The 13,544-nt window shown below is 30.1% G+C and overlaps 1 protein-coding gene across 1 annotated transcript; it reads right to left on the bottom strand.

Annotated features, from left to right (window-relative positions):
- Positions 1–3,358: 3,358 nt before the first annotated feature.
- On the bottom strand, positions 3,359–4,601 carry LOC106693383 (GATA zinc finger domain-containing protein 16-like). Its single transcript, XM_014440789.1, has 3 exons — positions 4,460–4,601; positions 4,179–4,233; positions 3,359–4,088 (listed from the first exon to the last, which is right to left on the bottom strand). Exons 1-3 carry the CDS (start codon positions 4,599–4,601, stop codon positions 3,359–3,361), a joined length of 927 nt encoding a protein of 308 aa, XP_014296275.1.
- Between the last annotated feature and the right edge of the window lie 8,943 nt (positions 4,602–13,544).

Raw genomic sequence — 13,544 nt, 5'->3', positions numbered from 1 at the left:
TTCCACACATTCAGCCACACATTTTTTCCCACATTATCCCACACATTCAGCCGCAAATTCAAAGACTTTTTCCCACACATTATTTCACACATTCAGCAAAACTTTATCCCACACATTATCCTATACATTCAGCAACATTTTATCCCACACATTATCCAAAATATTCAGCAACACATTTTCTACAACTTATCCCACAAAGTTTTGTCCAAATTCATACAATACAGAAATACAATAATGTTTTTTAAGGTTATACGAGTTATTCATTATTTATTTATTGTTGATACATTAATGGAATAATTATATGCTTTCAATAATTCGAATTATTGTTGACGAATTATATATGCATTTTCAATTAAGCACACACATACAAGAAGAATAGGCATCCGTATACGCGTCTCGACTTAACAATTGTTTTTAAAATTCGGATTCTTATCAATCTTCATCAGAGTTGCTTGCATTCATAAAGGCAGAATCGCTCCAATTCTTAATTGTTAAATTATATCGCTTGTCGGTTAATATATTTTTTTTTAATCGTGGAAACGATCTTTTTGTGTCGTACAAAGTTAGCGGTGCAAACGCCATACACCTTACATCATCCACGACCCATCCTTCCAGAATTTCAATATCTTGTTCACCCTGGAGAGATGTAAAAATATTCATTATTTCAACACTGAAACCTGTGTTTGTCAAGAGGACATTTATCATTTTGTCTCGTATAACTTGAGGTATATTCAAATTTTCTGTTATATGAGATGATATGCCAGTGATATTCTCGATAACAGTTTCTAACTCTAGTTGCTGCGTTTCTAATGTTTTAATTGCATCTGCTATACAACAGAAATTCTGGTGGATATTGCGGAAATCATTCTCCAATCCTCCAAGGGCCCATAATTCTTGAACACTTACTACGACTGGAGCATCAGGGATCAGTGCATTTATAACTGGTCCAGTTGTCACATAATGTTGCTCATAGTATGAAACAACACGGAGCCACTCACCCCATCTAGTTATAACGGGTTCAAGTGGAAGTGGAGCATCCGAAACAAATAACAAAAGTCTGTCATGCTGAATATTTTCTGGCCGCAGTATACTTAACGCGATGTTTACGAAGTTTTCTATCTCTTCAGCGTTAGCAGTAGGAATACATCCACAGTAAAATAAATGGGACATACTAGCTTGGTCAGGGAGAAGAGCACCAACAATCGCATGAGTGATACATCTACTAAATTTATCAGACGTTTCATCAACTGATAAATTAATTAAATGATTACCGATTTCTTACCGGAGTTTTTGAAGTTTTGAATCGTAGATTATATCAACATATGATTTTTTCAAGGTTGTAGCTGAAGGGATTTGCTCACTTGTATACTTTTCTAAAAATCCTTTGAACTTCAAATTGTTTAATATCTCAAATGGAATGTTGGAAGCTAAAAGTGTTTCGGCAAGTCCATAATGAAACGTACTTGTACGGGATGAACATTGAGATACATCATCCGCAGTGGGTTGTACAGATTGAGCTCGACGATCAGCAATAGATAGATGAGTGTTATTTAAGATGTGTCGTTCAATATCACGCCTTGTAACCGAATTCAATTTAATCTTACAAAACATGCAGTAAACAAAATCATTACCAACGGTGAAAGTGCCAGGTTGAATTTTTATGTGCTAAACGATGCGTTGCCAACGTCCAAGAATCGGAAGTCTTGGCCTTGGCATAATTGGTTGAATATGTAATAGTAGTTGACAAAAAAATTGATTGCTACAGCAAAAAAACACGTATCACAAAACCACCGGAGAAACAAAATTTGAAAACTCAGTAAACAAAAACAAAGGTAGTACAGTTGTGATACCACGAGAGATATTAATTTACTACTCGCAAGTTATTGACTGTATCAAATAATTAAAAGGAATCAAAATAATCGAAAGCTTAATTGATTTATTTTATTACAACTATCAGTTTGATTTTCAAGACTCGAACTTAGCCACTGAACAAAACAAAAACAGTGAAAAGTTCGAACAGAAGAATTAATTCTTTTTTGTATTACTATCCCAAGTCGAAATTTAAATCATTGGTTAAAAGAACTAGATGTTAAAAACGTAAATTCAACCTTTAAAGACGTAAATGGCGGTGAAACAAATTAAATATTTAGTTGACGCATAAAAATGAAAATAAAACTTGCGTAATCGTAACTTGTAGATACAACCGTTCAAAACGTTAAATAAAAAAATTGAACCGTATCGAAAACTTCTCATGTCGAAAAAAATCATGTCTAGTAGCCAGGAAACCACAATTAAGAATACTCAGCATCGTTAGAAAAAAATATTTTGTGGCCTTGCAACAGAAAAATTTACTAACAACTACTTTTTCGGGCTTCATTGGGTGTTACAGACTCCCTAGCCGTTCTGAGACAAAAATAAAATTTCTCAGCATTTTTAAAAAAATGTATTGCAGCCTTGCAAGAAAAAACTCTGGGGTTAACTACTTTCTCGGGCTCTATTGGGTCTTACAAACTCTCTAGCAGCTCTGAGACAAAAATAAGATTTCTCAGCATCTTTAAAAAAATATTTTGGAGCTCTGCAACAGAAAACTCTTCTGACAGCTACTTCCTCGGGATCCATTGGATCTTACAGACTACTTAGCAGCTCTGAGTCAAAAATAAAATTTCTCAGCATCTTTAAAAAAAGTATTTTGGAGCCGTACACAACATTCAAAGTGAAGTGGTGCTTATATTTTATTTTTATATAACAAAATCAACATTTTTATATGTCACAAAAAACTTCATGAATTCGCCTTATCTCTCTTTGGATGACGGAGAGTACTACACATTTGTGTCACACAAATTTGAAATGCTTCATGACCTATCCATTCTTCAGGTGAGGTCTGAAGCTTCACAAATTCTGTAAAAATTAGCTATAAATAATTTTGTTCTTAGTTTATTAGTGCTATTATCAATAAGATAATAGCATGATTATACATAATTGATCGATTAAATATCAATAGTTAATTGAACTTTGCTTTCTATTAGTTTGAAATAGCAAATAAACTCCTGTATCCTACAAACGTAGATCAGTATAAGTGTTGCAAAATTAACACTTTGTGGCCAAGGCCTGTAAATAGAGCGCTAAAGTAGATTCCAGTATTCAAATGATTACGAGACGCTATTTATCTACGAAAATTAGGTTAATGAAACAAGTGTATCACAAAGTTATTTACTTCAACATGCTTTTAAAATTTCCGGTGGAATAGCTCTCTTAAAATCTTCGCCCAGACCAGTTATGCTCATTACTAGCAACTCATTTCCAAATACACTTTTCAAAATAAGTCTTGTGAGTTTTCTAGGGCTACTTGTGATTTTGATCATTTCTTCATAGGATTCACTTGAAACACTCCGCTTTGTGGTAAAATTGCAATTTTAGTTTGACTTGAATTTGATGTAGATGCAAGACTATCATTACTTATTTGGTTTTTAGTTGTATCTTTAACAATATTGATATTAATGTTTGTGTTTGAATTTAAATTGTTGGTATTTTTCGTAGGTTTGATGTAGTCAGTTAGCTTATTGTCAGTATTGTTAATGTAAATATTACTGTGATCAGTGTTCTCGTAGTTCGTCTTATCAGTATCGATGTGTTTAGTACCTGTAGTGTTGATATCAGTTTGGTCAGGATCAGTAGTATTCTCAGTCATAGTAATGTTATCGTCATTGATATCAGTATTATCAGTGAAAGATATGTCACAGTCTGTAATATCAGTATCAGTATTTGTGTTGTCAGTATTATTATTATTATCATAAGTTTTGTCACAGTCTACAATGTCAGTATCAGAGTTGTTATTAAGAGTTTTGTCAATGTCTGTAATATCAGTATCAGTACTTTCAATGTCAGTATTATTATTAGTATAAGTATTGTTACGGTCTACAATATTAGTATCACTATTATTAATGTCAATTTTATCACATTTTGTGTCGTCAGTATCAGTATTGTTAATTCCAGTACTATTATTGTGAGTGTTGTCAGAGTTTGCATTATCATTATTAGCATTTTTGAAATCAGTATTATCGTTGTCGGTATTGTCAGTATCAGCATTACTGGTCTCAAAATTTTGAATTTTAGAACCGTCCGTCGTATTTCCAGTAGTAATTTCAAATAAATCATTATTGACAGTGGTTTGAACTCACCCAATAAGAACTCCATCAGTATTGACTTCTAGCGATTCCAACCATTGTTTATTCTCTAAAATTAAATAATTATTTTTACAGTGTAGTAAAAAATAGTTCAAAGAAAAAATTGCGTTGTTAGCTGCTTAGAAAAAAATTATTATTTCACTTCGAACAACGGGAAGTTCAATTAAGTCATCGAAGAAAAGATCCAAAGAATCAACCGCTCATCATACATCACAAAATAACTCAAAATAAAAAAAAAAATACAATAAGAAACTACTGAAAATGCCGAAACTTACGATTCTGAGCCACTAGCTTACCACGATGAATTTGGTTTTTGTATTCAACAAGACAATAATTAAATTTTGTATACTCAATAATTTGCTTCGTTGGAACAATACTGAAAGTATCATTTCTTGGCCAAAAAATCAAAGCATACATTGTTTTAGATATGAATTAATTGGCTTATAAAGTAATTAATTTGTTAGTTAGTTTTATTTATTTATTAGATGATTGATTAATTAATTTTTTTATTGATATGTGAAGATGTGATTGCAATTTTATATTAGTTTTGACTAATTTCAGATGTCGAAATTTTAAATAAATATATATGCAGACAAGCAAAACAACTGGAAATAATAATATTTAGAGTGAAAAAATAAAAATAAAGATAAATGAAATAATGAAATATTAATCATAAAGAATAATCTATACTTATAAACAGTAGAAATAAAAACAAGTGTCTCGCCGATTAATGTCTGATCGACGATAAGCAAAAAAAATTCATGTCTTCATCCTCAAGAAATGTTCATGAATTTATTCTTCAATTAGCTATTTTCCTTGGATGAGAATAGCTGAAGGTGTGAAACAAATATTGGCTAATGCATAGCTGGAAGTGTAGGAAAATGTGTAGGAAAATGTAGAGGATAATATGTTCGAAAATGTGTGAGAAGTGTGTGGAATAATGTGATGCTAAATGGATGGGAAAAAATTGTAAGGAAATGTGGTGGATAATGTGGGAAATACCATGTTGTCTAATGTGTGGCTAAATGTGTGGGAAAATGGGTGGAAAAATGTGTTTCTGAATGTGTGGGAATATGTGTGGCTGAACGTGTGGGAAATGTGGGAGAGAATGTGAGGGAAAATGTGTGTCTGAATGTGTTGGAATATGAGTGGGATAATGTGTGGGAAAATGTGTGGCTAAATGTATAGGAAAATGTGTTTCTGAATGTGTGGGAAAATGTGTGAGAAAATGTGTTTCTGAATGTGTTGGATAAAGTGTGGGAAAGGTGTTGCTGCATGTGTGGGATAAAGTGTTGCTGAATGTGTGGGATAATGTGTGTAAACTGTGTTGCTGAATGTGTGGGATAATCTGTGTAAAATGTGTTGCTAAATGTGTGGGATAATGTGTGGGATAAAGTGTTGCTGAATGTGTGGAAAAACGTGTGGGATAATGTGTGGGAAAATTTGTGGATAAATGTGTGGGATAATGTGTGGGATAAAGTGTTGCTGAATGCGTAGAATAACATGTGGGATAAGGTGTGAGAAAATGTGTGGGAATATGAGTGGAAAAATTTGTGGGATAATCTGTTGCCGAATCTCTGGCTGAATGGGTGGGGTAATTATCATTCAATTGACAAATATTTTTTTTTCTATTACGCTTAGGATGTCAGAATGTCATATTGATTTACGTAGTGGATTCATTTTATTTCATTGAGTAGTTCTGTTTTATTCAATTGTTTGAATTTATTATTTTCGAATAACTTTGATTTTTAAGGCGGTTTCTTTTGTTAGCTTCTTTGTTTTACTATGCCGGATTTCAAATTAATATTATGAATCATGAAATTAGCTGCTTCATTATTTAAAATCACGACTTTCGAATTTAGAAATTATTAGATTTTCATTTTTTTCCCTAGTATTTTTTTAAACGGGCAAAAGTTGCGACACTAGTAATCAGTTTTAAGTTTTATTAATCCCTTTTGATTGCCAGTAAGAACGTTCAAATCAGTTTATTTGTTCCAAAGATATCGTCGGACCAAAATTATAATTTTTCAGTGAAGATATGTTTTACTGGCCGAACAAATTATTGAGCTCGAAGATCTCAAAAATTCATAAGTAACAATATTTCCCAGCTTCCTGAGCTTGAAAACAGCGGGAAGTTTTGGGACTGGCCCGCATGGTCAGGCGGTTTTCAGATTTTTTTTCGAATATCTTATGAAAATTTGTTATTATTAGATGTTTTAAGAAGCCTCCCTAAAATTTAGCTTGACAAATAATTTTCAAGAGGTCACTCACGAATTTTGAAAATATTAAAAATGATCGATATTCGGATTTTTTACTCGTAAATTTTTTCTTTCTCGTGGCAGCAATAGTCTATATTTGTAAAATCATGTCTATGCTAAAAATTTTAGCCCAAAATTTGAATATTTGAACGGCGCTCAAAAATTTTGAATATCAACTGATAATATGTGACTAATATTTTGAATTAGTTTTTGCATTTTTTAATAACTCAATTATTGTCATTTCACTAAAGATAACTTTTGCGTATCGAGGGTTTTGTGACGCAATCTCGTAATTCGATTTTTGACGATTTTGAGTTTTTGCAGGAAAATTAATCAGTAAATGCCTTTGCATCATTCTGTAAAATTATAAATAAAAATATTGAATATCTTTTTTTTTATTTAACAAAATACATTCACGTTTCTTAACTAGAGGAAACATATCACACGCAACCCGTATTCCAAAAATATCAGATAGCACACAACTAAGTTTGCTCGTAGCAATGTGATTCAGTTTGTTGTTGTAATTAAAAATTTTTGTATTCAGTTAATTAAATTATCACTTAAAGTGAATAATCAATAATTGAACAATATACTTTTGTGTTTGTAGGAAACAATATCACGGTAAGTGATAAATATAATTAAACATGAATTATAAATTATCACTGTCATAATTGTGTTCATTCCACAATTCAGTTTCTATATTTCAGAGTATGACATCAGACAATGTTTTTATCCCTATCAATAACATCCACATGAGAATCCAGCATAGATTCCTATACGGGTCCGACAAAATCCAGAACACGCCAAATCCATATAGGAAATTTAGTATGGATTCCCATGTGGATTTTTACGTCACTTTCTCATTGAAATCTGATGCACCATGTCAACGTCCATATCGAAATCTTGTATGGTTGAGAAATTAGAAAAATGTACAGAAATCGTCACGTTATTGATACAAATATCATAAACAGCGTATGTGTTTTCATAAACGTTCCTGGAGTACAATGCCTTTATACGATTCTTAATTTAGTGTTTTATGAAAATTATTCGTAACATCTATAAAGACGTAATACTTCTTGCGTTAATCAATAAATCAATAACTTGTTACAAGTACTGATATAAAGAGTATCAATTACTCTATTTTTCGTTGAAAGATTTCCTTCCAATAGAATAGTTATCTGTTTATTTATTCATTTACGTGTGTCATTAGATAATAGACATGAAAATACAAATAACCTGGATTGTGTAGAAATTACTTAGAAAGAAACCCAAATTCCTAGAAAAATTTTAGACAACGAAATCCATTCATACAAGTTCCTATGCCAATTTCCTGCATGAATAACCAGGTACTCACAAGTTCTATTATCAGGAATCCAAATACCTATTATTTCCTACGAGAATTTTTACGAATTCCTATAGATTATTACGTAAATCCATACTTTCCTGTATAGATTTCTCTGGATTTCCATGCGATGTCTCCCGGATTTTTTGAATAAAGTAGCCAAAAATACAAGGACCTTTTGTCTTTAGAACCTTTGATACCCAAAGATAATAATACTTTTTATGATAATTTGAAATACATCCGAGTAAAACAAACATATTTTCCTGTAACAGGTAATATTATCTATAAGCGGTGTTGAAATATTATATTTTATATTTGATTAATTTCATAATTTTATTTAAAAGTTTTTATTTAAAATGATTAGAAGTATTATTGAAACTACGTGCTCCTAATATAAGCTATAATTTGAATAAATAATTACACTGATAAGTTTAATAATAATATTGTAGTTCGATGAAGAATCATTGAAAAGTTGATAATATATTCCTGGATAAAATCATCCTAAAAGCTCATTCATGCCTGCGCTTTTATTTCAATTAAGAATTCCGCAAACACGTATGTTACATTTTTCAACAATTTTTCGGTGCAGCAAACACGTATCTCAAAAAAAAAGTAAAAAAATAATAATTAAATACATTTAATATTACAGTTGTCTTGAAAATTTATAAGAACTTTGATTACTTTTTAGATTTGTAGAAAGAATTAATAAAAAAAAAAGCAAGAAGTTCATTATAAAACGTTTTTTGTCTCTCCTGAAAAGAAGTAGTTTTTGAGATACGAGGTTGCTTCAGAAAACCCTCGAAATGCACAGCATTAATACTTTTTCCAGATTTATTTAGACATAAAACAAAAATAATTTCTTTTACTACGATATTTATCAAACGATGAATCATCATTCTCATTAATTATCTCTTCTTTTCTGTATTAATTTATAAGTAATTTGAAATATTGTTATTTTTAAAAAATTTTAATATTGAACTCGTAATAAAATTAATATGATAGTAATAAAATTATATAAAGAACATTGAACACATATATATTTAAGTACGAGACACAGCATAAGTGCGCTTAAGCACAAATTCACAGCATTAATACTTTTTTCATATTTATCTTGACATCATACTAAATTTTTTTTTTTTTGTTACGATTTTAATCAGATGATGAATCCAGATTTTTATCAAGTGAATTTTTTTTCACTAATTTAAATTTTACATAACATAAAATGTCATGCTGATACCACAGATCGTGCAGTAACATTTTCTAGTCGAAAATTGAATTAATCAATAAAATTGTAAAAATTTTGCAAACTATACGGGTACTTTGTAACGTCCAGAATGACAAACACGTTATTCACTTCCTTAATTTTGAGTCAAAGCACTCAAGCCATTTACTCGGGTAGCGAGGACCTCGCTATTTAGTATCGAGTATGTCAATATACGAAAATATGATGTACGAGGTAAATAGATGTCTTATCACTAGATAAATGAACAATAATTGAACTTACAGTTGGTTTATTCAATGTAATAATTTGTCAGGAAACAAGATTTGGCTGAGCTGGAGACTAGATTCTTGGTGGTTGAAATTCGATTCGAAATGAATTGTTGTCAGGCGGCTTGATAGTTGGTTACGATTTTTGAATGCTGAGAACTGTTAATGTGAATGAGCAATAGGGTTTATTTAAACTGGGTAACTGACAATCTGTCTGAATATACATCTTAATATGACGAAAATTATTTAAATATTAATAGTAAAATTTAAAACAGCAATAATATTCAATGGAAATAATTTAATTATTTAAATTATTTGTAATATTGAATAAAAGAATTGAAATCGAAATTATTTTTATTTAATATAATTCTATTCAAATTTGATAAACTTTGATTTTAATTTTCAATGACTTAAACAAAGAATTTGAAATTTTAATATTTAAAATAATGAGATTATAGGTAACCAAGAGCTTGATAATTAATGGGCATAGAGGACCGATTTGCGACGTTTTTACAGGCACCATTATAGATGTAGGGTAGCTTGCGCGACCAAGATTTCATTTTTCTCGTTAACGAAAAATAGGATAGTAAACGAAACCTTTAGCAATTAGAACGATAAAGAATATGATATTACTAAGCAGAGTCGAATAGCTGAGCTTCTTGCGGGGAATGGTGTAAGAAAAGGCGTACGTGACAATATTGGGTAGAAACTAATAGAACAATGACAAAGACTTAGAAAAAAAAACGATGGTAGTTCCTATGGGTGGAAGAAGGAGATTTGATTCCATGGTATTAGATAGGAGTTATTTTAGTCTGTTAATTACGGGTTATTAATTAGATGTATAGTATAGGTGTTTATTGATAATTAATCCTTTCGTTATCTTTCGATGGATTGTAGTTATTTCCTTCTACCGTTATTGGTTTAAATGTCATACTGTTGCGTAATCGCAATATATTTAAATTTAAATATAGTTGCACTTCCGGCAGATAGAGGCAGCACCTAATGGGGCCTCGTTGCCTTTGAATTCAAACTTGACTTGCGCAGTGCGGCGCATGCGCATCGTTTTTTCCTGCCTCTTGTCGAGAAGACTGACGCCATTATCTTTCGCAACTATACATCCAAGTGAAAACACGTGTTTTTCTAAATCTTATTATTTCGTGCTCATCTCGAGTTATTAATTAAAAATATTGATAAAGTTCAATTAAGCACTCAGCAAGCTCCATAAAATTATAATTATTTTCGTACGTGTGGGCACCAGAGCTCAAAATAAAATAAATCAAGTTCAAGGATTCAAGTGATCAACGACCACGTTTTTTCCCAAGAGGTTAATTCAACGGAAATCATTACAGGTGCTTATTTCTCCACTAAATAATTATATCAAGTGTTCGTAAATATAAACGACTTAATTTATATTAAATTAATTATCAACATGATCAGCATTTTACGTAAAAGAAAATTAAATCCTCGCTCGGTAGCCTCTGCAACCATGCTATCACATGTTAAGAAATTAAATTCAATGCAGTGTAATTTAATTAAACTCATTAATATAAATTAAACTAAGTGATCATAACTAATCAATCCTCAATGAACTCAAATATTTATCGTAATTCAAGTGTTCAATAATTAACTTCGCTCGGTAACCTCTGCATTCATGTTACTTATACTCATTACATTTTTGCAATCCACTCAGTGTTCAATTTCAATTCAACTTCAATGTTTTAATGATTTACTCGAGATCAATTTTACATTTAGCATTCATTCAATGACGTATTCATGAGCTCAGACAATTAACAGTATTAATAAATTAAATCAACGATTTAATTTTGTAACCCAGTGATATTATGTGCTGTGACAAATAAAAATATTGTTATATTTTTCAACATGCGTATTTTTCCAACATCCTAACCACCAACCAGTCCTGGCATGTTTTTATTTAATTATTATTACAACACATACGTATTTTCAATTATTATGGGATAGTTATTAAATAATCTGGAATTATTATCGATTCGGTTAGACAAAGTATGCTATCGGATTATAATGATATTCTTAGATTTTCATTATTTTAATTATCTATCGAGTTATTCAATGTAGAATTTAGTAATATAGTTGTATGTGTTAAAGAGAGAAATGACAGAATACGTCACATGCTACGTCACAAAAAGAAATGCGGCAAGACAAGATGTAGTAAATTCTATTAGAAGAAGAAGGAGATGCAATCCCATGCTGTTAAATGGGCTTATTTTAAATGATTAATTACAGGTTTTTAATTAGGTTTCAGGTATGAGTGCTTAATAATCATTAATCCATTTTTCATTATCTATCGATGGGTTATGGCTATTTATGCCTATCGTTAGTGATGTAAGGATTATGAGTAATTATTGCATAAATATTCTGAAATTCCTATTCATTCGATCAATGCAGGTGTACTAACGCGCTAGTGATCCAGATGCAGCTACCAGACACTTTGTGTAGGCTTTGTAAGCAACATCTAAAGATGCTTATGCATCTATTGTCAGTATGTCCTGTGCTGGCAAGAAATCCATACGTTCAGCGTTACTATGCTGCTATGCGAGTATTTATTGTTATAAAAGAAAAATAAATGAAAATTAATTTTTAATAGTAAGCTTATTAATAATAAAATAAAATAATAAATGCATATGAAATAAAATTGTGAAATTTTTATAATGAAATAATAATTATTAATAAATAAAGTTATTAATAATTGAAATGAAATAAATTATAAAATGCTTGAAAGAGTTTATTGCAATAAAGAAAACAATAAGAATCAATATATATTGATTAATGAATTCGACTCCAATGCATAATGCGTATGTTGCTAACTGCATTGGAAGTCGTGAAAATTATATATATATATATATATATATATAATATAATTATAAAAAAAAATATTGATTTAATTATGATCAATAAAATAATTAGTATAATTAAATAATTACTGGAAGGGGCATTACTACCTGGTAACAGCTCTTTTGGAAATCGAATAGATTTCAGTTTCTTAAGTAAGCTCATTCGTCATTGAGGAAATTTTAATTATTTAATGGCAAGGTCCTTAATTTTATTAAATAATTGTAATGTAATTTAAATATTTATACGCTGGATTATAAAAATATAATTCAGAATATTTCTAAATAATGATTGAATTATTAAAAGTTATAATTCAAGTAATTAAAAAATAATTTTGATAAATATTCCAACGATTATCAAGTTCAAGTTGAATTATTTAAATAAAATCCATTTAAAAAATAGATTCAATATTGATGAAATTTCATCAATTATCAAGGGTTAATAAGGAAGAATAACAAATAAAAAAATCAAATAAATAATTATTGAAAATAATAATAATCATCAAATAAATCAAGGTAATAATTTAATTATATAAATAATTAATTATCAAATTCAAATAATAAATTGATTGATTTTAAATAAATTAAATAACAAGTGAAATGTAGAGTTAATCCATTTTATAAAAGTATTAAAATTGTAAATTGCATTTGATTGTCTAATACAAATTAAATTTTGTTTTGTAATAATTGTTACATAATCGTTTTGATTTAAATAAATTCCCTCGCAACCTTGAGCTCACCGTGGAAATATCGTGGAAACACTGTGTTTGTAGACACACCGTGCAACCTATGCAGTTTTCACGACGTTTCCACGGTTGATTTGTTCTATTTTTCCATGATATTTCCACGGTAGTTTTTCGCTGGGTCCACGGTGTTTCCACACCAAATCTACGGTAAAAATACAATGAATAATCACCGTGATTTTACGCTGAATCCACGTTCGTTACACTTTGAACCCATAGTTAATCCACAATGGTTTCATTGTGCTTATGTCATTGATCCACAGTGAAAACACGATGTATTTACGATGGGTATCCAATTAGTTTTCTTAACGATTAAACAAAGAATCCACGGTAAATTCGCGGGGATTATGTAATAGTTACACAGTAATAATATCGAGAATTTACGATGAAAACTCGATAATCTAAAGGTAACAACATTTTGTCTATGAGAAATTAGGTCATAAAAAATCAATTGTGTGGCATCTACTTAACTGGGAAACTCTTATAAATATTATCTGATTGAATAATTAAAAAAAAAAAGCGCTTATCAGACCTTACCTATAACAATTAAATAAACAGCTTATTTATATTTATGTCCAACAATTTCTATTAAAATAAATAAAAATGTCTTCAAATAATTTTCCAATAATTTGATTTCTTTCCACTCAATATCAAAATTATTA

The sequence above is a fragment of the Microplitis demolitor genome, chromosome 8 (assembly GCF_026212275.2).
Source record: "Microplitis demolitor isolate Queensland-Clemson2020A chromosome 8, iyMicDemo2.1a, whole genome shotgun sequence".
Classification (NCBI taxonomy): domain Eukaryota; kingdom Metazoa; phylum Arthropoda; class Insecta; order Hymenoptera; family Braconidae; genus Microplitis; species Microplitis demolitor.
The sequence above is the reverse complement of the archived record's forward strand: the minus strand, read 5'-3'. Positions and strand labels throughout refer to the sequence as shown.

What these genes read in the sequence shown, in the direction of transcription:
- LOC106693383 (XM_014440789.1), bottom strand. Translation starts at nt 4,601, where the DNA reads ATGTATGCTTTGATTTTTTGGCCAAGAAATGATACTTTCAGTATTGTT. An exon ending in TAAGCTAGTGGCTCAGAATC is followed by an intron (nt 4,234 to 4,459) that starts GTAAGTTTCGGC and finishes ATTTAATTTTAG; the next exon opens with AGAATAAACAATGGTTGGAA. An exon ending in ACTGATGGAGTTCTTATTGG is followed by an intron (nt 4,089 to 4,178) that starts GTGAGTTCAAAC and finishes TTTTGAGACCAG; the next exon opens with TAATGCTGATACTGACAATA.